Source organism: Populus trichocarpa, chromosome 2 (genome assembly GCF_000002775.5).
Source record: "Populus trichocarpa isolate Nisqually-1 chromosome 2, P.trichocarpa_v4.1, whole genome shotgun sequence".
Classification (NCBI taxonomy): Eukaryota; Viridiplantae; Streptophyta; class Magnoliopsida; order Malpighiales; family Salicaceae; genus Populus; species Populus trichocarpa.
Genome location: NC_037286.2, coordinates 23832215 through 23853406, shown reverse-complemented (window position 1 = coordinate 23853406; position 21192 = coordinate 23832215). Strand labels below are relative to the sequence as shown.

The following is a 21192-nucleotide window of genomic DNA, read 5'->3' as shown; positions in this document are numbered from 1 at the left end:
GACAAGCGAGCAACAGGAGGAGGCACGGCCAATAATTTTGTGTTACATCACATTTACATCTGGCCTCTCTTGTATTTTGTTTTTTTTTCTTTAGCGTTAACTTTGACCATCGTCCTACTCTTACGTGTGTGTGTGTGTATATAACTGAAACGTGGCTGACATCAGTAAGCCCATGCTTATGTAAAATCCAGACAACTTCATAGCACAGCTAGAGAAATCGAGAAAAATTCAACGGAGCAAAGCTGTTTACAATGATAGTTAATGAAATCTTATACTGGTAGCAGATAAAAATCCATTACCATAAACGGAAAAAAACACCAGACCGAAGCAGTCTTAGGTACCAAGGCAAAACCTTGAATTGTTAATTAAAAGAAAATGATTAGAATTTTACTCTGCCTTGTTGTAACAGTCCAGTGCCAACTTGTTTACTCTCTGCTCATGCCTCGCTGTCTACACTCATGGGCTCTGCCTCCTTAGCTTCTGCTTTCTGCATGCACGGAGTAGACAGTAAATCAGTAATTGAAAAGGGGAGAAAATCACAACTGACCATTAAAATTTTTGAAGGACTAAATATTATTCGTTTTTCAATAGGCTCAGCTTCAGATTCAAATGGCTCTGCTTCTAATAAACATACTGATCTATACGTCATAGAGGCAAAACGCAGTCTTAGTATAAAGAACTTGGGCATTGTAGCAATTAGAAGTTATCAGTTTAGGCTGCATACTTACATTAGATTCAAGAGATCCCACCTTAGACATCTTGGCAAACATGTTGCCATAAAACTTGGCTTCCTTCTTATTGTATTCCTTCATCTTTTCTTTCAAAGTTTTGTGCTCCAGCTTGACATCCCTAGTTTTAAATGATAAATGGGATGTATAAGATTAACTAACACAGAAGGGACTCTGCCGAAGAAACAAATCAAAAACCACTGCTGTTCAACCAGAATACAAATCCTACCTGTTGTCAGGATCAATCTCAAGAGCTTTCTTAATATCAAACTCAGCCAGATCCAAATCTGCCAGCTGAATATAAGCCTGGGCTCTTCTGTAGAGAGCCTTCACATTTCTACTCTCCAACTCTAATACCTGAACAGTTACTATATCAGAACTCCATCCACATAACTGATGCAAGACTGAATCAAGATACAGGGCTAAGAAATAACTTCACGTCTCTTACCTTGGTGCACAACTTCTCTGCCTGTTTGTAATCCTTTAATTTCAGTTTGCAGGCAGCGTTGTTTAGGTTGCAGGCCACCTTCAGTGCCTTTGCCTGCTTTTTCTCCTCCTCGCTAAAAGAAGAATCATATTCTATATACTTCACAGCCTGAAACAAAGCCCAACAAATATTCAAATACGTACTACACAGGAGGAGCATTTCACAAATCCAATTATTCAGTAAACACCAAGAATTTTTTGCAAAAGATACCTTCTCATATCTTTTAGATGCCTTTGCATATTTTCCAGCCTTGAACAACACATTGCCCTCTTCCTTCTTTTTGCCAGCAGCTTCAATCTTCTCATCAGTATTCATGTCCCATGATTCCTTCTCCTTATCGAAGGAAACCAGCTCTATCTCATAGCACACAGTAGAGTTTGGAGGAACAACAGCCAGCTCCTGCTGCGACTCAGATGAGCCAAATGCATACTCCGGTGCAATGGTCAAAAGGGCTAGCTCACCTTTCTTCATCGTAGACACAGCTCTATCAAGTCCATCAATTACTTGCTCTGTCAAAACATCAATAGTCACAAACAAGTTTTGAAAAAACATAGAATGAGGTGAGAGGGGAAAGAACCACAATGGAACTTACCTTCATCTGTCTTGAACTCAAACAACTCACTGTCGTCTTGTCCCTTCTTAAAAAATACTGTGCCATCTTGCAACTTCCCAATCAATTTCACTGCAAGCAGTAAAATCACACAGCCATTACATGGTCTGAACACTATAATTTAAGGCAGCTAAGCATTTTCTTTCCTGTTATTCAAGACCAACCTTTTACAACAGCCCCCTCATTTGGGCGATCATATCCATCGCCTTCCTTCAAGATTTTCTTTATAACCTTCTTGTCATCAGTTACCTCCGTCACAGTCTTCCAGGCAACCAACTCCAGAGTAATCTGAATATTAGCATTAGGTGGAACAGCACTTTCATCGCCAGATGCTGGCTTACCCTTCTCCCCAAATCCATCTAAATTAAAAATTTAACAACAATGGTAAGAGAATTTTGCAAACCAAGACATTTGTTCAAATCCAACCAGGTCTTCAAGAAGACAGCTTACATTGTGGCTTCACTGTTAAGAGAACCTTCTCCCCCATCTTCATTGTCTTCACAGCTCTTGCCAGTGCAGGACAGAAATGACCTGGCATATAATACATCCATACATTAAGAACACCAATGAGATAGACAGCAGTTGATAACATCACCAAGCAAGGATTTACAATCCTAACCATCCTTAACAGTGAACTCTACTCCGTCAGACCTAGCAATAACTGAACCATCCTCGAGTTGAGCTTCATACCGAACTGTATAAATAAGAAGTTAGGACACAGTTAATGCACTAAAGTCATTGCAATAACAAAAACAAAATAATTATCAGTACTGAACAATTAAAATTACCTAACACTTCGTCAAGGTCCTTCGGATTCTCCCATTTCTCTCCTTCAACAAGTATCTTCTTAAATATCCCACCATCCTTACAGATGTCCTTGATGCTGCTCCAGGACAACAATTCAACATCAAACTGGAGTGTGGCATTGGGAGGAATAGTTGGAGGTGAGCCAGAAGAACCATAAGCCAAGTCAGCAGGAATGGTGAAAAGGGCATTTTCACCTTTCTTCATTGTCTTGATACCTAGGTCCCATCCTTTAATCACTTGGCCTATGGAATAACAAGAAGAAACGCATGGAATTAGTCATCCTTGTTCCTCATCCGAAACAAAAACCAGACATCATTCTCTCCATTTAGCACCAAAGGTAAAAAATTTAAAAACTGTGTCTGCATCAACTATTAGACAGATATAAGAAACTGAAAACACAGTCAAGACTTAATGATTACAAAACCCTGAAGAACCAAAGCAACACAGCAAAATTTGTCAATTGTAGGCCTGTGTTAATATAGTATATAAATGTTCTAGCAACTGCCATTGGGAAAATAAAATCCCATGAGTATACATAAAAAAATCTCCATAAAAAATGACTAGTTAAATAAACATGAACGAAGTCTGAAAAAATGACTATCAACGAGTGAATTTTCCTTGAGAAAAGCTTCCAGTGCATCACATGCTACTGATCTTGTAGCTTCTTCCTGATGGTAATTTATTAAACTTTCATGTTAGGGTGCTTATGCAAGCCTTACAAGCTGATTTTAATCTTTTCATAACTTGTCAGATCCAAATATTAGTCCTCTAGATTTCCTCATCACTGAGATCTGAAGTTAATTTTGTAAATAGTGTGTGTGTGTGTGTAAACATCTTGGAATTCTTTCATACTGTGAAACAGAGCCACTATTTTTATACTGATAAGTCTGTTGATCTCTAAGGTAATCCTCCTCGCTAGCCTCACCCAAGTACTCGTCCCACAGACACGATGCCTTTTGCTACACCATGATGCTTTAGGATTTCATGACTTGTCGCTTTTCCCAGCTGACTATGTTAAAACTCCATTTCCATTCTAATTGGTCTTTCATAACCATCAAATCAAATCTACTCATGCATCAACCACTCTTTGCATCCATCTTATCGATTCTCTTCGGGATTAACTCCTTCCTAGTTATTTGCCCATTTTTTTCTTCTCAACTCTTAACCCCCCCCGTTACCATTTACTTAACATTCTTCTACATTCCAGTTTCCACTCATTAATCACTTCTTTATAAAAATTTCCGAGAAACAATTGCGATTCTCTAAAAAAATGGTTCATAGCATGATAATAATTAGGAAGTCACATTTGAAATTGAAATAGTTAAAAAACAGCATTAACAATAGATTAAGAATTATTTCAAATAGCGTTTCTCATAAAAAGAACAGAAAAGAAACCCTAACCTTGACCAAGAGTGAACTTGAACGGCGTCCCTCTGTCCCTACTCGAATCAAACTGAGTTCCGTCCAAAAGCGTCCCCGTGTAATGAACTGTCAAGAATAAATAAAATAAATTTATATATCATAGAAAAGAAAGAAATATCAAATGATAATCTCTTTCGATTAATACCTTCGACTTCGTCGCCGTTATCAGGAGTGTCCCAACCTTCACCTTCCTTGAGAAGCTTCTTTTTCAAGCCTTGGTTGCCGATCTCCTTCTCTTCACCTACCTTCAGCATCGGACCTTCGTCTGGGAGATCAAGCTGGTCGCCGTTGTTCATCATCATCTCGTCTCCGGTAGGAAGCTCGAAGTCTTCTTCCATTGCCGCCGCGAATCGTTAAACGACGAGATTCTGATCTTAATTTGCAGAAAGAAAGAGAGCTAACTGCTTGCTGGTGATTGGAGTTAGTGAGGGAGTGAAGCCGAACTGCCGAAGGCCTCTCTTTTGTATATGAAGGATAGAAATGGGTTCTAGAGACTTCTACGAGGGTTTAGCTAGCTTGTTAGTGAAGGTCAGATGATTCCAGAAAAACAAAGTAAAATAAAATAAATCAGAGTTTACTTTTATAAGCTCACGAGTCCTTGTACTTAAGTACGTTTCTCAATACGATCCTTCATCATTTAGTTTTTGTGATATGGTACTGCTACTTATCAAATTGATTTTTCTCATTTTATTCGTGGAGCTGGATTAAGTATTTTGAGCTTTCAAGCTTATATTTGTTTTTGTGTTATAAAAATATTTTTTAAAAATATAAAATTTTTATTTTTTATATTATCAAATTATTTTGATATATTAATATTAAAAATAAATTTTTAAAAATAATAAAAAATTTATTTTGATATATTTCTAAACAAAAAATATTTTAAAAAACAATCGTTGCACTTCCAAACACCCATTGATCTGAGTGAGTTATTTTTAACTTTTAACTCGTATAGAAACTATAAATAATTTTGATTAGAAATAATATTTTACTTACTTTAAAATTTTATTACAAAAATTAAGTCAAAATTTTGGTTTGATCTAAAGTTAAAATTCACACCTTTTAACTTGTGGATTCTACTAATATCGTATCTTTTTTTAATAAAAAACTTACCTTAATCTATTTTGACGAAACATAATTATAACTTAGAATAATTTTAATTTATTTTGTGTAATATTTTATTCTTAAAAAAAATATAACTCAAAATTAAAAATTATTTTTCATAAGTTATACCGAATAGACTCTAATTTATCATTAAAACTACATTATTAATATTCATTATATTTTTATAGTTGAAACCTGGTGTGGATAAACAATCTAAATTAACTTAAACCTGGATTAAAAAAAAATGAGCAGTGAGAATCAGACTCATAATTTGTTTGAGAGTATAATCCTGTATCTTTTATTTTTTAGTATTTTAAAAAAATATTTTTATCTTCAAAAATATCAAATTAATATTTTTTTAATGTTTTTTAATAATTTTATTATACTCCTATAAAAAAATAAAAACTTTAAAAAAATTATTTTTAATTTTTTTAAATAAAAAATATCTTTGAAAAATAATGGTGACAAGGCTAAGTCAATATTTAATGTCTAGATTTCGATCGAAGTACTTATATTAAGAAAAATAATTGATGAGTGATCATATTAAGAAAATTATGCAGCTTTTAACCCATGGATTCATCAAACAAAAAAGTTACAAGTGTTTCTCTTGTGACGTGGATGGACCAACAAAACAGTTACAAGTGTTTTTCCTGTGACGTGTGAATGGACCACGTAATGGTTGCCGGTTGGTTTAGTTGACGGCTGGGATTGTATCGGGGGTCTAGTTGCCTTGAGTATTGGGAGTGATGGGGGGAGATCGAGAAATCAGCGGTGATCCCCAAAGGTAATTGGATTTTTTTTTTATTTCTTTTGGTTTGAAGTTAAGGGTTATTCAATTATTTGTAGACCAGTTATAAGAGTAGTTGTAAATCCTGAATCGATATCTACTCAGAATAAAGACTTGATCACGGGTTAAGAAAGTTGGCCTCTGATTCTCTTAAAAAAATAATTAAAATAATATCTTTTTTTTATCAATCTTTTTAATAAAAAAATAAATGAATTCAAAGCTGGCTTTTATATGAAATTAACCTGAATATTTTACCGTATCAACAGGTTCTAAATCAAAGGATTTTATGCATTTTCTTTTGTGTCAAAGACTAGGTTTTCGTGGTCATGATAAATCTAAAGATTCAAAGAATTGAGGAAACTTTTTTGAGCTTCTACAGTTTCTTGTTAATCATAATCAAGTAATATAAAATGTTGTTTTAGACAAATCTCCCTGTAATCTAAGAATTATAGCTCATGACATTCAAAAATATATTGTACGTGTTGCTGCAATAATTTTATTTTATTTTTATTCGAGGAAACTTCACCCCTGGAAAACACACTTTGTGAGCTCAGGTGAGCGAGTAAAACTCCGGCTATTCCAGGCTCTCACAAAAGATACACACACTGACTCGAACTCCAGACCTGCTATACAAATCTCAAGTCTTTTGTCATCGTACTATGTTTGTTCAAGACTTGTTGCTGCAACAAGAATCACCAATATCAATATATTGAATAATCTTGATCACAAGCTCTTCACTATTATCATTAATGAGTCTTACGATGTATCAGTTAAAGAGAAAATGATTCTTATTCTACACCATGTAGATGTCAAGGAATGTGTTTGTTGAATGTTTTTTTTTTGTATTGTGCATGTTGAGAACACTACTACTTTATTACTTAAGGATGAAATTGAGGCATTGTTTGCCATACATGGGCTTAGTATATCATGTCTACGTGGACAAGGCTAGGATAAAGCTAGTAACATGTAACATGTAAGGTGAATTTAATGACTTGAAAGCTTTGATAATGAAGGAGAATTCATCTGTTTATTATATTCATTGGTTTGCACACACTTAGTTTAAACATTATATTTAATATGCTAAATATAAACCTTTATATCTTATCTTGATAATACAAATTAAAATGAATGCACACACTTCTATTTGCATGTATTTAAAAGAATTGATAACATAATTCTAAGAATTCACCTAGTATTAAAATTAATAAAATCTGGATTCTGCATGAACCGGTAGACTATTTGTTTATCTGTGATGAACAACTGGGAATTCTACAGGAATCGATCAAATTATTACATGTTTAAGTGTTATTTTGTGCGATATAAAGATATTAAAATTTTGAATTGCATCACCCATTTTATTAAAAAAGTTATTCAAGATAACAAAAATTACATTTGTAAACCTTTAATAGACTGGTATAAACTTTTGGTTTCAGTAAGGTAACTTCACCAAGAAAAAATCTTGAAAATAACATATATTCAAATGTAAAAATTATAGCGTGGATTTATCAAGTTATGAGAAATCTTGAAGAGAAAACATCTTCAAATGATGTAAAATTTTGGTGTGAATTCATAAAATGATAACTGTAATCTTGAATTTGGACTATTGAAAGAATACAATGCTCGAAACCGATTTGGTGTTTAAAGTATGGAAGTAGGCTTGCCAAATCACGTTAAAATTGAGTTTGCAATTTCTCTCCCCTGCCAATTTATTTTAAGCACTATAATTATATTGTTGATTATTGTGTTTGTATTGAATTAAATTGCATTATTTGTCTATAAACAATCTTTTTAAAAAAAAATATTGAGACGACGACACATTGAATCAACTCGGGTCAACCTAAGTTAACCCGCTAAACCTGCAATCTGAATCATGAACTTTGTTGAATTTAATAACTTTGTTTTTTATAAAAAAATGTTTTTATTTAGTTATATGGTAAAAAAATAGACATTCACAAAACCGAGCACTAACTCAATACTAGAATGTTTTTTTTTAGATCATAATAATTTCATAAAAAATAAATCGTAAAATTTAATTCTTAATAATTATGTTTTTTCTATAATAATTTTTTATTTAATAATTTGATAAAAAAAACCCAAAAAAACAAAAAAACACCAACTTAATAGCGGTATATTTTTCTAAGATCACTATCAACTTATAGAAAATGAATTGAAGTAAATCATAAAGCACAATTTTTATTTTTCAGAATCAGTTTTTATTTAACAACATGACAAATTATTTTTTTATTTAATATCATGATAAAAAAAATAAACAATTATAAAGTTGAGCATCAATCTATTGTTAGAATATTTTTTTATTATTATAATAACACTGTTTAAAAAAAACCAAAATAAATAACAAAATTCAATTTTTAATAATCTCATTATTAAAAAAAAAAAAAAATTGTTCCAATGAACTATAAAGTGTGCAGAGGGGAATAGCATTTCCCCTACTCTTTTTTTTTATTTTATAATAATAATAATTAACAGCTAACAGTAACAACAATTCCATGGTTAATTAGCGCATGAACATCTAAAGCCTCAAGGTGGGATTGTAATATTTTTTTATTGTTCATATATAGGTTACATCACATCATATTATATCACATCTATTTTCATTCACATGAAAGTTTGAACTTACTTTACGAACAGTGTCTTGAACAAATATTAAGATATGGGCCAACTTTTAAAAATTAAGAGACAAAATGGTAGGTTGATAAAATAAGCAAATAAAACCACATTTATTAAATGTAGCCAGCAAATTATCTCAATGTTTTCCGGTTTGACTAGTATCCATTCCAACGTTTTTTTTTTGGCTTGGCCGCAAGAGCTACCAAAAACTGTGACAAGTAACCATGGCAAAAGCCATCGCACAGAATACTGACTAAAGCTCACTATCGCTAGCTCCCCCTCCACTTGATGTTTTCCCATTCACTTCGACAAGCTCAGTGTCAAATATTAGTGTCGCTCCACCTGAAATTTTCATACAACCACCACATATTACTGTATGCCGATCACGATTCCAAGTAACGAAACAGGAAAGTTAAATCAATGGGGGTGTGTGTATCATGATAGTTTTATCAAATAGAACCAAACAAAAGATTCTCAGCAATATCATAAATTATCCTAGTCTTGAAAAGTCAGCTAAACACCAACTTGGCAAAGATACCTCAGCATCTCACTAATGAAAACAGTATGAAGGGTTTCAATAAGAGAGTGGGAAATAATATATTACCTGGAATAGTAGGAGGGGATCCCTGCTCCCCATAACCAAGTTTTGCAGGTATTTTCAATTTTCGCTTCTCACCTACACACGCTCCCAGCAGTCCTTGGTCCCATCCTGCAGTGGATGGATTTTATGTTGGACTAAATAATTTCCATGCAAACCACATATATATATGAAGAAACCAAAACATTGATTAAAGCAATGGTTGTTAATGTAGCTCAGACCTTTGATAACTTGACCACTGCCAAGCTCAAATCCAATAGGATCACCCCTTTCAAAGCTGGAGTCGAAAACAGTTCCATCGGTGAGTTTTCCCTGTGCAGAAAAAAACCTATGATATCAGCAAAAGAATTGATAGGTGGAATTAAGAAACCGAACTCAAAGAAATCGAAAAGAAAAAATAAACAGAACTAACAATCATCTATCCTATGCATTTAGGCTTGTTCAATCATTTTGGGGGACCATAAGTCACAGGCGCCATTAGACTTCTTTTTCCACGCCAGTGTTTCTCCAAAGTGGCGCCCATCATCCTCTAAGATGGGGCTATGCTTGTCTACATGTCCAATTAACAGGTGCCTATCCTATGCACTTTAGGGTCCTTCCTTGTGTTGTATACTTTAGAGTTGGATGACATACAGATGAAATGAAGTACAAATACTTGGAAAAATCTACATTTTAAAAGGGCATACCAAGCACATACTTTGCAACCCTTAGGAGATACATAATGAGACCTAAGCTCCAAAAATACGTAAACAGCCATAGACAAAGCCAATTATATATCATCGATAGAAGACACGACAAAAGTATACGACTAGTCACCAAATCTAAAATTTCTAAAATTAGCAATCCCTTCACAAATGCCAACATAGTCTAATATCAATTAACACAACGTATAACGAAAGAAAAAACTAGGGTTTCTCAAGTCCTAAGGTTACAATCCTCAATTGTAGAAAAAACTTTGTTGTAATATTTTCTGAAATTCAATCATTCTTAAAAATGCTTTGAAAATAACACGCAAACTGTTTATACAGTGGTTAAACCGACCTAGTCTATAAAACAAAACTAAACCGAAAATAACTAGAAAAAAAAGACATCCAAAAATAACAAGAAAAAAAAAAAAATTCCAAAACAACATTTTTTGAACCTAAACTGGACTTAAAACGACCTTAACTGATCACATGCAACTATCCCTCTACATAATAAGTCTCGTAGTACATGCTAGAAAAATTTCAGTCCGGGCTGACGATCGGTTTAAAAATTATGTTCAAATTACTAATCTACACTCTGCAAGATGTATATCACCAAATCCTCCCGAAAAAATGCAAACCTAAACGAAGCTAGAACGAATTCCAATTCAACAAATATCACAACACAACGTAGACAATATACTTATTGTTAATATTTTACAACTTCATTGCCGCACTCAATAATGCAAGGTCTAATGAATAAATAGGTCAAATATCAAACAAAAACTGCGATCCGACTTACTCGATAGTGTACTTTGATGCTATCTCCCTTGTGAGCCTGAACTTCACAAGTTTCGGGCTTGTACTGAAATAATATATATAAAAAAAGAAATTCAAAATATAAGAAAATATGACAAGAAAAAAACTCAAATAATACACTTGAAATGCTATATTAGTGGGACCTCTGTAAGCCTCAAGGTTTTTCTTCTTATATTTAAAACCCTAGAAGAAAAATCAGTGGAAGCAACAGAATTAGTCAGAGACGGATGATTGGTTACCTTCACGCCGATCTGCAATTCCTTGACATCGCCGGACTTCTTAGCGGAAACTGCGAGAGACGAGAGACAAGAGACGAGAGTGACAATTTATAGATCAAAAGGAAGAAAGCTACTAATGATTGGATCTAAATAAATCTCACAGATAATTACCCAGCGCTGTTACTGATAGCAAAAGGAATATCGCGGTCGCCTTGGATGCGCAGTTGAAGCCCATCTTTGCAAATTGCGGTCTCTCTCTCTCTGTGGTGTCACTGGTGTGTCTTCTGTTTGACACCCAGTAGGAGACGGAGACTCGTTATATAAAATGGAAGAGGTGCACGAACCATATTTATCAGACCCGGACCCAGCCTGGTATGACACGGGCCTAAGCCTGGACTTGGGCCTAGATTATGGGTGTTTTAACCCTTTTATGTTAAAAAAATCTCCAGCCAAAAACATTGATTGAAAAGTTGGAGATTGGAATATAAAATAAATGTACATGGAAAGTGAATTGTTGTAATCTTAAAATAAAATACAGACATGTTTTCTTTGAGCTTGGTTAGTAAAAATAGTTTTCTTCTAGCTTGATTAGTAAAAATAACAGCAGTTATTTTTTATAATATTTTTTATTTAGAAATGTATTGAAATAACATTTTTTTTAAAAAAAATTATTTTTAATTTTAACATATCAAAACAATTTAAAAACACTCTTAAAATTTTAATATATATATATAAACACTTTCAAACCACAAAAACAGAAAACAAACCAAACGAAGCCTTTGTCCCTTAATCTTAATATCTTGTCAACCAAAAACTACCTTAAAAGGAAAAAAAAAAAAGCCCTAACATTTATTCAAATATAATTGAAACTAAAAATTTAGTTATTAAACAAGTATCATTAATTTTAAATTTTAAAAAATATTGCACATATAAATTACGAAAGAAAACATGTTTAACTATCCTTCTATATATATATATATATATATATATCAAAACTACCAGTAACAACGTGAGGGTATTTTACCAGTTTACAAAATTAATGGAGAAGCATCACAACATTTCTGCTTGGAGTCATCACTTGAGATTTTTTTATTTAACATTTACACCCAATTGCACAACCTACTATCAAGGCATCTATGGGGCAAGGTATATAGATAAACTTATATTTGAACCTTTTGGCTACTTTCCAAATAGACACTTTGTGCATTTACATGCCGATGCTGAAGAAGATGTCAGCTGCTACAGGACTAGAGAATTGGCATAACGTGAACTGCCCTACCAAATCCAGTTACAACTTCAATCCAAATACATCAATCCATGCACAAAATGGGAGATGGGAGGAATTTTAGCGGATATGCAATGCCAGTTTTGTTCAATCCGAAACCATCAATCCAATTGTACTGATACAACAAAGAGAAAACAAAGGATGTGTGCTGAATGTGTTTAACAAATTCTATAATCTAGTTAGTTTTGAAGCAAGAACTTGAGTTTCACTTACAATGCCTTCCATTACTGAGGCAAAAGAAGTTCATGTCCATAATATATGATTTTCCACATGACACTAAGCCAGCTCTGACATGCACACTTGATGTTTCAAACTATTCCAAGACATTATGAATGTTAAGCCACTTTATTGTCATGGTTTCTAAGTGGTCAGACAGTCTACATTCATCATGGGAAAGATAGTATTATCCCATTTCTGAAAGGCAGAAGCCACAGCAACCTCTTCTCCTGCATTGGCTGCAGCACTATCACCACGCACATCCAGTAACTTTGAGCAAGATGCTCGGAATACAGTATCCAGTCTGCTTCAAGCAATCATATTGTAAGCATGGATGACTGCAGCTTATAATTCCATCTTCAAGCACACAACTGCCTCCGATTTAATGAGGAATTCACATCCAACAAAGTTGCGAACACAGGCAATTGAATAAAATCCTAAAAGCGAGCACTGAGTCTACTGCCGACTTACAAAATGCAATCCATTTAACAAACTCTTATAATTCTTCTCACCCATGAATCCATCCTTCTTCCTCCACTCCTCTAATAACTCAAAAGCCTTATCAACCATTCCCTCCCTACACAACCCTTCCAACACCGTCCTATAAGTCAACAGATCAGGCGACATTGAATCCCCCAACATGTCAAACACAACCCCAATTGCTTCCTCGAACCTCCGCTCCATCCCAAGACTACAGATCAAAATCATATAAGTACTCCCGCTGGGCACCAACCCCTTACCCTTCATTTCCTTGTAAAACCCTAAACCCTGCCCACTTCTCCCCTTTCCACACAGTCCCTTTACTAAATAACTATAGCTATAAGCATTAGCCTCACAACCATACAACCCCATTTCGCGAAAAACCCTCACAGCCTCATCTACTTCCAAACACTTAGCATAAGCTTTGATGATCATATTTAGAACAAAAGTATCCGGTATCACTCCTGACGCCTTCATTTGCTTCGTCAACGATTTCACCGCATGCAAATACACATAACAAACATTCAACTTATTGAATCTCCTAAGCAATGAATTAAACAACAACGTGTAGGTATCCAATGTGGGCTTACAATCCTCCGATTTCAACATTTTCTTATAGATATCAAAGGCGCGATTAAACAACAACTTACGGCCACAGCAGAAGCGAATCATCGAATTATAGAGAGGAACACTAATCTCGCAAGCACCAGCAATCACCTCTTCGATTAGAGTCTCTGCCTGGCGGTATCGCCTGCCGCTGATCAGGATTTTGATCACGGTCAGGTAGGTGATGTGATTGTGCTTGTAATTACGTTGCTGCGCCGTCCAACGGAAGATGTCGAGAGCGAGATCCGGGTCGGACTGGGCCCGGATGGCTGTATCGACATCGGTTGGGGTGAAACCCGGCTTGAGGTTTTGGGTCCATGTTTCGAATTGGGTTTCGAGTGGGGTTCGAGTTGGAGTTTTGAGAAATGGGATTTCGGGCGTTTGGGATTGGGGGTTTTCGGAGAATGGGCGGTGCCGGTGATAGAGTGAAGGGTCGGTGATTTGAAGAGTGGATGGAGGTGAGAGTGGAGAGAAGACAAGTCTGGGTTTCTTGAGAGTGGAGTAGAGGAGGCGATTTAAGCTCACAGGAGGCATTTTCCAACGAGAGTGAGACGGGGAGAGAAGGGAGAGAAGGGAGAAGTAGAAAAAAACAAACAAACCTGCCTCTATGTGGAGCGAAAGTTGCCGGGTTAGTGTTTGCTCGGCGTCGCAGCAGCTTATACTGCTGCGGCTAAAAAAAATTTGTTTCGAGAAAATAATTTTAGTTCGGATTTTAAAAAATATATATTTAATTAAAATTATTTCAAAATGAATTTTCACATATAAAATAAATAAAAATAATATTTTAACTTCTATAAATTTAATATTTAAATGTAATTATATGTAAGGTTTAATATAAAAATTATAAGTTACTTTATTAATTAAATATTTTTTTCTCTGACAAAAAACAGTAACTAGTATGAAAACAAATGATTTTTTTAATGTGGTAAGAGACTATATTATTTACACAAATTACATGTGGAAACTGCGGTTTTTTTTTAAAAAAACAGCACTGGTCATTTTATGTCAACACTATTTCCTCGAGCCTTTCCATCACATATATTAACTTACACATCCAAATAATATTTATATCGAAATAATATAATTTTAAAAAAATCTGTGTTTATTTTATATCTTTTTGTGATATTTTTTAAATATAAAATTAGATATCCAAAAAATATTCCAAAAATAACATTCACACAACTACATTAATTGTATAAATGGACTAAATTAAATAGTTGGATTAAAATTTTTGAAAGATGAATAACCTTTATCAAAACAATTAACAATTTAGCTTACCCTGGACAGATTTGAAGCCTATATATGTATATGGGCTTACTCTAAAATTACTACTAGCTGAGGCCAGAACTAGAACACCCCACCCAGCCCAGGAATGCTCCCATTGAAAAGCGTCAGGGAGTTCAATGTAGTAGGTGATTAAAATCCAAGCGTCAGTTCGCTTTACACTACTGTAGACCGGACGGAGGTAATGCTCCTCGGCTTCTACGCTGCTACAATCGCATTCTGTTTGTCTCAGGTTTTACCCAACACCTTTTCTTTCTCTTTTTCTGTTGAAAGGTTGCATGCTCTCCCCCTTGCTTGTCTTGCAAAGTTGTGGGCGGTGATTATTTTTTGATCTTTTTTCTTTTATTGTAAAAAATGGGATTTTTTTTTTAATGTGGGTTTCTTTTAATTTTCTATTTTTTTGCTTCCCCATGTTGTATTTTCTCGAATCTTGAACATGGATGCAACTATTGCTTGACCCTTCTTGGTTATGGTAGTTTTCTTGCTTACATTATGAAATATTGCATCCTTGCCGGTGACTCACTTTTATCATTATTTTTCGTTCTTTTTCGTTTAGATTCATGTTACGGTCTAAGCTTTTGTTGCTCCTTTTCCTGATTTATTAATAATTTCTTCTAACTTGGGATTCTGAAAGAATATTCAACCTCGTGAATGCTTGTTAGGCAAGTTAGTTCTATTAATGACTGCTTAATGGCTTAATTTTTGCAGTCTTATCTGACTGAACTGCATGTATTTGATTATTCGAATGGCATTGGCTGCTTGGCTTACGTTTAGATGATTAATAGTGATATATGCTTGCGACTGCTGCCATTTCTTTGTGAATACTGTGTTCCTTGGTCATTAATCAAATGCTTAATGCTCCATTTCTTTTTCCCTTTTTTTTTTCTCTGCAATTTAAGAGTTTTTTATGTGGTAAACGATCGTTTCTTATTTGTCATTCGTTGTGGTTATATTGCTTATGGTAGTTATAAATTAATTATATCATAAATGGTTTGCCCTTTTTGATTAAGAATAAAGATGGTAGTCGTTCACTGTTTGGAGCCATTAACTGCACCTTTATGCCTTGTTATAGGAGGAGTGGATGTGGAGATGGTGAGCATACGAAGACGCAAACTTATAGGACGTCCGACTGGTATACTCAACCGTAACCTCTACATACTTCCAAAAGGGAATTTATCTTTTAAGTTGAATGAAAAATGGTGGTTTTGTGCTAGTGAAGCAAATATCTATTGGTTTCGTGTATTAGATTTTGTTTATTTGTTTATGTTGATTGCTTGACGAAGGTATCAAATAATTTATTTGATATGATAGAATTGTTCCTCCCACCATTATTATCATCATGATTTCTAAATTTTCACCACTAATTAAGTACTCGATTAAATATAACAGGGTTTGTAGGAAGAGGTTCATCTTCAGCTATGCATCCTAGTATTCCTGATGCCCAAGTTCCTAAATATCCTGAGCGCGGTGGCAAACTTGCTAACATGCGTCACATACCCTTAGTTACTCTCAACCAACCTGTTGAGGTAAGTTGGATGTCTTAGAGTTTCCTTCTCATGAATATACTATTTTGTGATAGTTACTTCTTCTGCACTATCTTTGTGAGCTTAATGATATTATCAGGTGGGATGCATTACTTTTATAGATTTTACTTCAAGAACATTCCTTTGCTGTCTTAGAAAATGAATGCCTTAGCATATGATTGGTAAACCCCAATAATATTAAATTCATCTGTCGAGTTACTGCTTCCTTGTGGATTGTATAACTCCAGGGAGAAATGAACAGAAAGAAATGGAATCCTTAAAATTGATGTTATCTGTAGATGCTGAAATCGCTTAGGAGTGAAAATGCACTTGAATGTTATGCCCTGATCATAACCTTTCTTGAAACAAGAATTCTGTAAAGCACAAGATTATCACATCTGGTATATTTATTTCATTTCAAAAACTTACCCTCTTAATTTGTGATATATTGTAAGGCACTGGAAAAACCAACCATCTTAAACGGGCATGCTTTTATGGATGATGCATTAAACTGTTCTTCTACTATTTAAAAAACTGAAAATTGGGTTGTCTTATAGAATTCTATGAGCTGGTAAATTGCTGTTGGGGCATATCTTATATGGCAAAACTGTTGTGTAGAATTACTATTTTCTCAACCTTATTTCGATTATAAAAATATCATACTCGATAATTCTACTTTGATAGGTCACTACTGACAGTTACTATTATTATTCAAAATAAAATAAAAAAGTATGATTTGGAGGTAAAGTGAACAGGTAGGTAAATGTGGCTATCTAATTTTCTAGATAATGCTAGAAAGAACTCCCTTTTCATCAAAAAGTTGTGTTTCCTGCTTGCAAGAGGTGGTCTGGTGGGTTTTGTTTGTGTTATGTACTATAGGATCTTGCATACCTGCATGTTGTGCAGATTGATACAGGTATCTTTGTGTTGTTTTCGTTATGCATATATAGGAATGACATGTGGTCGTATATATGTGGAGAGTGTCCATCCCAAATCCTAACTTCACATAAAATTTTGTTAGAGGAACTACCTTGCACTATATATTCGACACATTTATAGATGAAACCAAAAGAGATCCAAATTTACAATTATCCAACCTTCAACAAAGTGAAAAATAGCTCACTAAAGATCCTTACAATTTCTTGGACTCAGTTTATACAAGCTTCAATTTTACTTAATAGTCTAGCTTGAAATATAGATCATTCCCCACTTTTGACACGACTTGATGAATAAATTTGGTCGCTTCCACCAACAAAAGCCACAATTCTACCTTACACCTTAGTTTTAACCCTATGCTATTATAAACATTACCCATAGTAATCTCAAAATCGATTGTTAATCTTTGTTGAATATTATACTATAGACAATTAAACATTAATTATTTAATTAAAATCTAAAATCCAATATTAAGATGCAATATACATTTATAAATACATATACTTTAAGGTAGAGTAAAAGATGAACAAAGAATTGTTATTGCACCTAGAAAGAAATGAATATTTGAGCTTAGTTCTAGGATGGATTTTATCAACACTTAATGAATTTTTTTACCAAACATTTTTTAAAAAAACCAACTATAATTATGTGCAATAAAATTAAACACTAAATTTTAACATGTAGAAACTGTTTCTAAGTATTTAGCAAAATTATAATCTTTGTGATGATTATTTAAAAATAAACAAATTTGATAATTCCAAACAAAATTGGGGGAAAATTATAGCATAAGATATAGGGAAAATTGTCAAACCCTTGAACAAATTATTATGATGCCACTAGTCCTAAACATAATTAGGAATATAGTTACTAAACCTAGATGTTAACTCAAAACATGTGAAATGCATGTGCGTGCAGTATCAACCATATTACCCCATGGGACACTGGACAAGCACTGATTTGAACAATTTTGGTAAAATTTAATTATTGATACGATATGGAAGGGTTTTTGTGGTCGAAATAAATATAATTAACATTTCCAGTAAATAAATTTATTTGAATATATAATTCATAAAAAAGAGAAATATCAGTACGCTGGTTTTGACATCAATGCAAACACGGTCAATTCCATCATGTTTTGGCCGAATATGATTAGAATTTTGTTTTTTTCAAAAAAAATAATAATTCAATAGTATCAAGAGAAAATCATTTATACAATAGACAATGTTATAGTTAAATAAATACCACTACCTGAATATCTTGATTTGTAATCAAGAATGGGAAAAGTTATGTTGAAACCTTAAATCTAAAAGGACAAGTACACAGAAGAACTCACAATCCTGCTTCAGTATTGCTACTGTGCAAAGAAGACACATAGATTAGCTAAGTATGAAGTTTTGCTTGTGTCGGCAGTTTGAATTTTGGAATTGTGATGCAGGTGAAGGAAGGAAAGGACACTTTAACAAATCCACCAGCAAAGAAACAGAAAGTACATGTCCAAATTGATCCAGAGAACCCCATGGAAGTGCATGCGTACCTAATGCAGCTGAAGGAAGATAACAAATTGGAACCTGGACCAATGCAAAGGAGTGAAAAAATGTCAGTGAAGGAGTTGATGGAGAAGTGTTATCCCCACATTTTTAGAGTGTTTCCTCAAGATCCGAAGGTGATTCTTGAATTTCCTAACAAATCAGAGCAAAATGAATTCTTATATTGTCAGTATTGGCTTTTCCTCTTTGAGGTGAGGGACATAGTTTCAATAGACAAAAGCGTCGCACCCGAACATGTGGAGTCATTAGTAAAGGTGATAAAAAATTTGGAGAAGCAAGGTTTTGACTGTAGATTCTTAAGGTCAGAATTGGTAGTGGTAGGGTACAAGATGAAAAAACAGTTAGAAATTACGTTGGCAGAGAAAAGTGTGATCTCAACAAGGACAACAAGTCTGGAGAGAGAATTGCAAGCTGCAGCAAGAAGGAAGGACAGGGAAGCAGAATTGGATAAGAGAGGAAATCAGATAGAAGGAATGACCCCAGAGATTGAAACATCGTCGAAGCCAGAACTGGATCAAGATAACAGGCTGGGAGAGTTGAATAAGCTTCCTTCTACTGCTTTAGAGCAAGAGTTTGTTCAAGTAATTCTAGAACGCCACAAGAAGATGCTGGAATGCAAGGAAGAAGAAGAGAGAAGACTTGATCGAGTTCTGGAGAAAATTAACCAACTTCTCCAAGACAAAGCTTTTCCATAGTAGTGAATCCTTCTAATGGTGTAGCATTTTGCATGCCCTTTTTCCTTTGGGGGTAATAGCTAACCATTTGTAGAGTTGCTTGCTTTTCCTGAAAATGGTTCATGTCACATGTGTATCAGATTTGGCGCCTTAAATCTTTACTCCTGCCAACCAATGAGTAAACGAATTGTGTATTTGATAGTTGGCAAAAAGAATTCTCAACAGGCAATAGTTCTAGTGAGATGGCAGATAATTAAAGCTAAAGCATCTCTGTAGTACTTGTGCATGTTCTTCATGCAGAAACATAAGTGAATGCTTTCGACAAACAAATGTTCAATATGTGAGTGTTGCCCCGCTTGCGAAATGAATGTCTGCTTGTTTCTTCGAAAGGAGGAATAGCAGTCTTGCTGGCAGAATCACAGGATAAAATGGGGTCCTGCTTGTTTCTTCGAAAGGAGGAATAGCAGTCTTGCTGGGAGAATCACGTGATAAAATAGAATGCGGTAAGGATTGTTTTTCAAAATAATTTTTATTTAAAAATATATTAAAATAATATATTTTTTATTTTATAAAAATTATTTTTAACATTAGCATATAAAAATACAACAGTAAAAAAAAATTAATTTAAAATAAATATATTTTTAACAAATATATTTTTAAAATCAGCACATCAGAATAATATAAAAATATAAAAATATTAATTAGCTTGCAAAAAAAAAATATTATTTTTGACTAAAATGTTATTATGCATTTGGATTGATAGCTATCTACTTAGAGCTGTATGGAGCGTGTTTGAAATGATATTTTTTAAATACTTAAAATTTGTTTTGTTTAAAATTATTTTTATATATATTTTTTTATTGTTTTGACGTGTTAATGTTAAAAATAATTTTTTTAAAAAAAATATTTTGATACATTTCCAAGTAAAAATACTTTAAAAAACAATAATTATTATACTCTCAGAGACCCTTTTAATCTTATTTTATATGTATTTTCTTAATTAAAATACATATCAGCTTTGGTAAAATTTATGTACATGTAAATATAAGTTTGTTTTTTAATAAAATAAATTTATTTAAAATACTGGTTGATGGGTAAAAAATATATAATTTTTTAGATAAAATGTTGTCCTTGCAAACTATACATGATTGATGACTTCGTAACAAAATAAAAATCCACAATTCAATTAAAGTTGGTTTTAATATTATTCTTTCAATTATCAAGTTAAAACAATATGTTTTAATAAAATCTAAATTGGAAAAGGTGGGAGAAAAATAATTATAAAAATATAAAATTGGTATTTTATTAAGTTTTCCCCCCACTTTCTCTTAGAATTGGAGAGAATAGTTTATTTTATGTGGGACATGAGAAAATATTCTCTACATTTTTACTTTCCTTCTAGTTTCGTTTCATGTTCCCCTGTTCGTAAAATGCCTTGAGATTTGCCTTGTCCTCTCCTTACTTTTCTTCCTTCCACGTCCCATCCTTTCAAACGCTAAGATTGTGTTGGCCGTCTGCTTTTCTTTGTTGCTTTACCTCAAAATAAAACAATTAAAAGTATAAAAAATGATTCTTTAAAGATTTTAAAAATTAGTTGTTTAATTTCTGGAAGTGGATTTTTTAAAAAGTTAAAGATATATTAGTTTCATTAAAAAAAAAACACGAGAATTGATGGTTTTTAAGATGAAACTCTATTTATTTCATTTAAAAAATATAAATAACTTTAAATATCTCAAAACTATACAAATATTTA

General features: G+C 33.5%; 4 protein-coding genes across 6 annotated transcripts; 1 reads left to right on the top strand and 3 right to left on the bottom strand.

Moving 5' to 3' along the window:
- Positions 1 to 176: 176 nt before the first annotated feature.
- On the bottom strand, positions 177 to 4611 carry LOC7459502 (peptidyl-prolyl cis-trans isomerase FKBP62). Of its 2 annotated transcripts, none has more exons than XM_002301773.4 (12): positions 4200 to 4611; positions 4034 to 4120; positions 2614 to 2874; positions 2445 to 2519; positions 2276 to 2356; positions 1990 to 2184; positions 1808 to 1897; positions 1426 to 1724; positions 1177 to 1323; positions 958 to 1085; positions 729 to 849; positions 177 to 487 (listed from the first exon to the last, which is right to left on the bottom strand). In XM_002301773.4, exons 1-12 carry the CDS (start codon positions 4390 to 4392, stop codon positions 437 to 439), a joined length of 1728 nt encoding a protein of 575 aa, XP_002301809.1. In that variant the 5' UTR covers positions 4393 to 4611; the 3' UTR covers positions 177 to 436. The 2 variants fall into 2 exon arrangements, with proteins under 2 accessions (XP_002301809.1, XP_024451585.1); XM_024595817.2 differs by having other exon boundaries at positions 750 to 849; positions 4200 to 4583.
- Positions 4612 to 8661: 4050 nt separating this feature from the next.
- On the bottom strand, positions 8662 to 11219 carry LOC7459501 (FK506-binding protein 2). The gene is made up of 6 exons (XM_002301772.4): positions 11060 to 11219; positions 10910 to 10959; positions 10654 to 10716; positions 9390 to 9480; positions 9175 to 9279; positions 8662 to 8912 (listed from the first exon to the last, which is right to left on the bottom strand). Exons 1-6 carry the CDS (start codon positions 11121 to 11123, stop codon positions 8824 to 8826), a joined length of 462 nt encoding a protein of 153 aa, XP_002301808.3. The 5' UTR covers positions 11124 to 11219; the 3' UTR covers positions 8662 to 8823.
- Positions 11220 to 12231: 1012 nt separating this feature from the next.
- On the bottom strand, positions 12232 to 14113 carry LOC7471174 (pentatricopeptide repeat-containing protein At3g25210, mitochondrial). Its single transcript, XM_052450188.1, has 2 exons — positions 12387 to 14113; positions 12232 to 12288 (listed from the first exon to the last, which is right to left on the bottom strand). The coding sequence occupies exon 1, from the start codon at positions 14007 to 14009 to the stop codon at positions 12846 to 12848; it is 1164 nt and encodes a 387-aa protein (XP_052306148.1). The 5' UTR covers positions 14010 to 14113; the 3' UTR covers positions 12232 to 12288; positions 12387 to 12845.
- Positions 14114 to 14822: 709 nt separating this feature from the next.
- Positions 14823 to 19703, top strand: LOC112326494 (uncharacterized). 2 transcript variants are annotated; one of them, XM_024594503.2, is made up of 4 exons: positions 14823 to 14991; positions 15832 to 15891; positions 16149 to 16285; positions 18654 to 19703. In XM_024594503.2, the coding sequence occupies exons 2-4, from the start codon at positions 15849 to 15851 to the stop codon at positions 19458 to 19460; spliced, it is 987 nt and encodes a 328-aa protein (XP_024450271.2). In that variant the 5' UTR covers positions 14823 to 14991; positions 15832 to 15848; the 3' UTR covers positions 19461 to 19703. The 2 variants fall into 2 exon arrangements, with proteins under 2 accessions (XP_024450271.2, XP_024450272.2); XM_024594504.2 differs by having other exon boundaries at positions 14873 to 14940.
- The last annotated feature ends 1489 nt before the right edge of the window (positions 19704 to 21192 follow it).

Excerpts from the sequence above, each read along its gene's own strand:
- LOC7459502 (XM_002301773.4), bottom strand. The coding sequence starts at position 4,392 with ATGGAAGAAGACTTCGAGCTTCCTACCGGAGACGAGATGATGATGAAC. Across the intron at positions 4,121-4,199 it reads TAACGGCGACGAAGTCGAAG|TTCATTACACGGGGACGCTT; the intron begins GTATTAATCGAA and ends TATTCTTGACAG. Across the intron at positions 1,898-1,989 it reads TGAGGGGGCTGTTGTAAAAG|TGAAATTGATTGGGAAGTTG; the intron begins GTTGGTCTTGAA and ends TACTGCTTGCAG.
- LOC7459501 (XM_002301772.4), bottom strand. The coding sequence starts at position 11,123 with ATGGGCTTCAACTGCGCATCCAAGGCGACCGCGATATTCCTTTTGCTA. Across the intron at positions 10,960-11,059 it reads GCTATCAGTAACAGCGCTGG|TTTCCGCTAAGAAGTCCGGC; the intron begins GTAATTATCTGT and ends CGTCTCTCGCAG. Across the intron at positions 8,913-9,174 it reads ATCCCCTCCTACTATTCCAG|GTGGAGCGACACTAATATTT; the intron begins GTAATATATTAT and ends TGAAAATTTCAG.
- LOC7471174 (XM_052450188.1), bottom strand. The coding sequence starts at position 14,009 with ATGCCTCCTGTGAGCTTAAATCGCCTCCTCTACTCCACTCTCAAGAAA.
- LOC112326494 (XM_024594503.2), top strand. The coding sequence starts at position 15,849 with ATGGTGAGCATACGAAGACGCAAACTTATAGGACGTCCGACTG. Across the intron at positions 15,892-16,148 it reads ACTTATAGGACGTCCGACTG|GGTTTGTAGGAAGAGGTTCA; the intron begins GTATACTCAACC and ends TAAATATAACAG. Across the intron at positions 16,286-18,653 it reads CTCTCAACCAACCTGTTGAG|GTGAAGGAAGGAAAGGACAC; the intron begins GTAAGTTGGATG and ends ATTGTGATGCAG.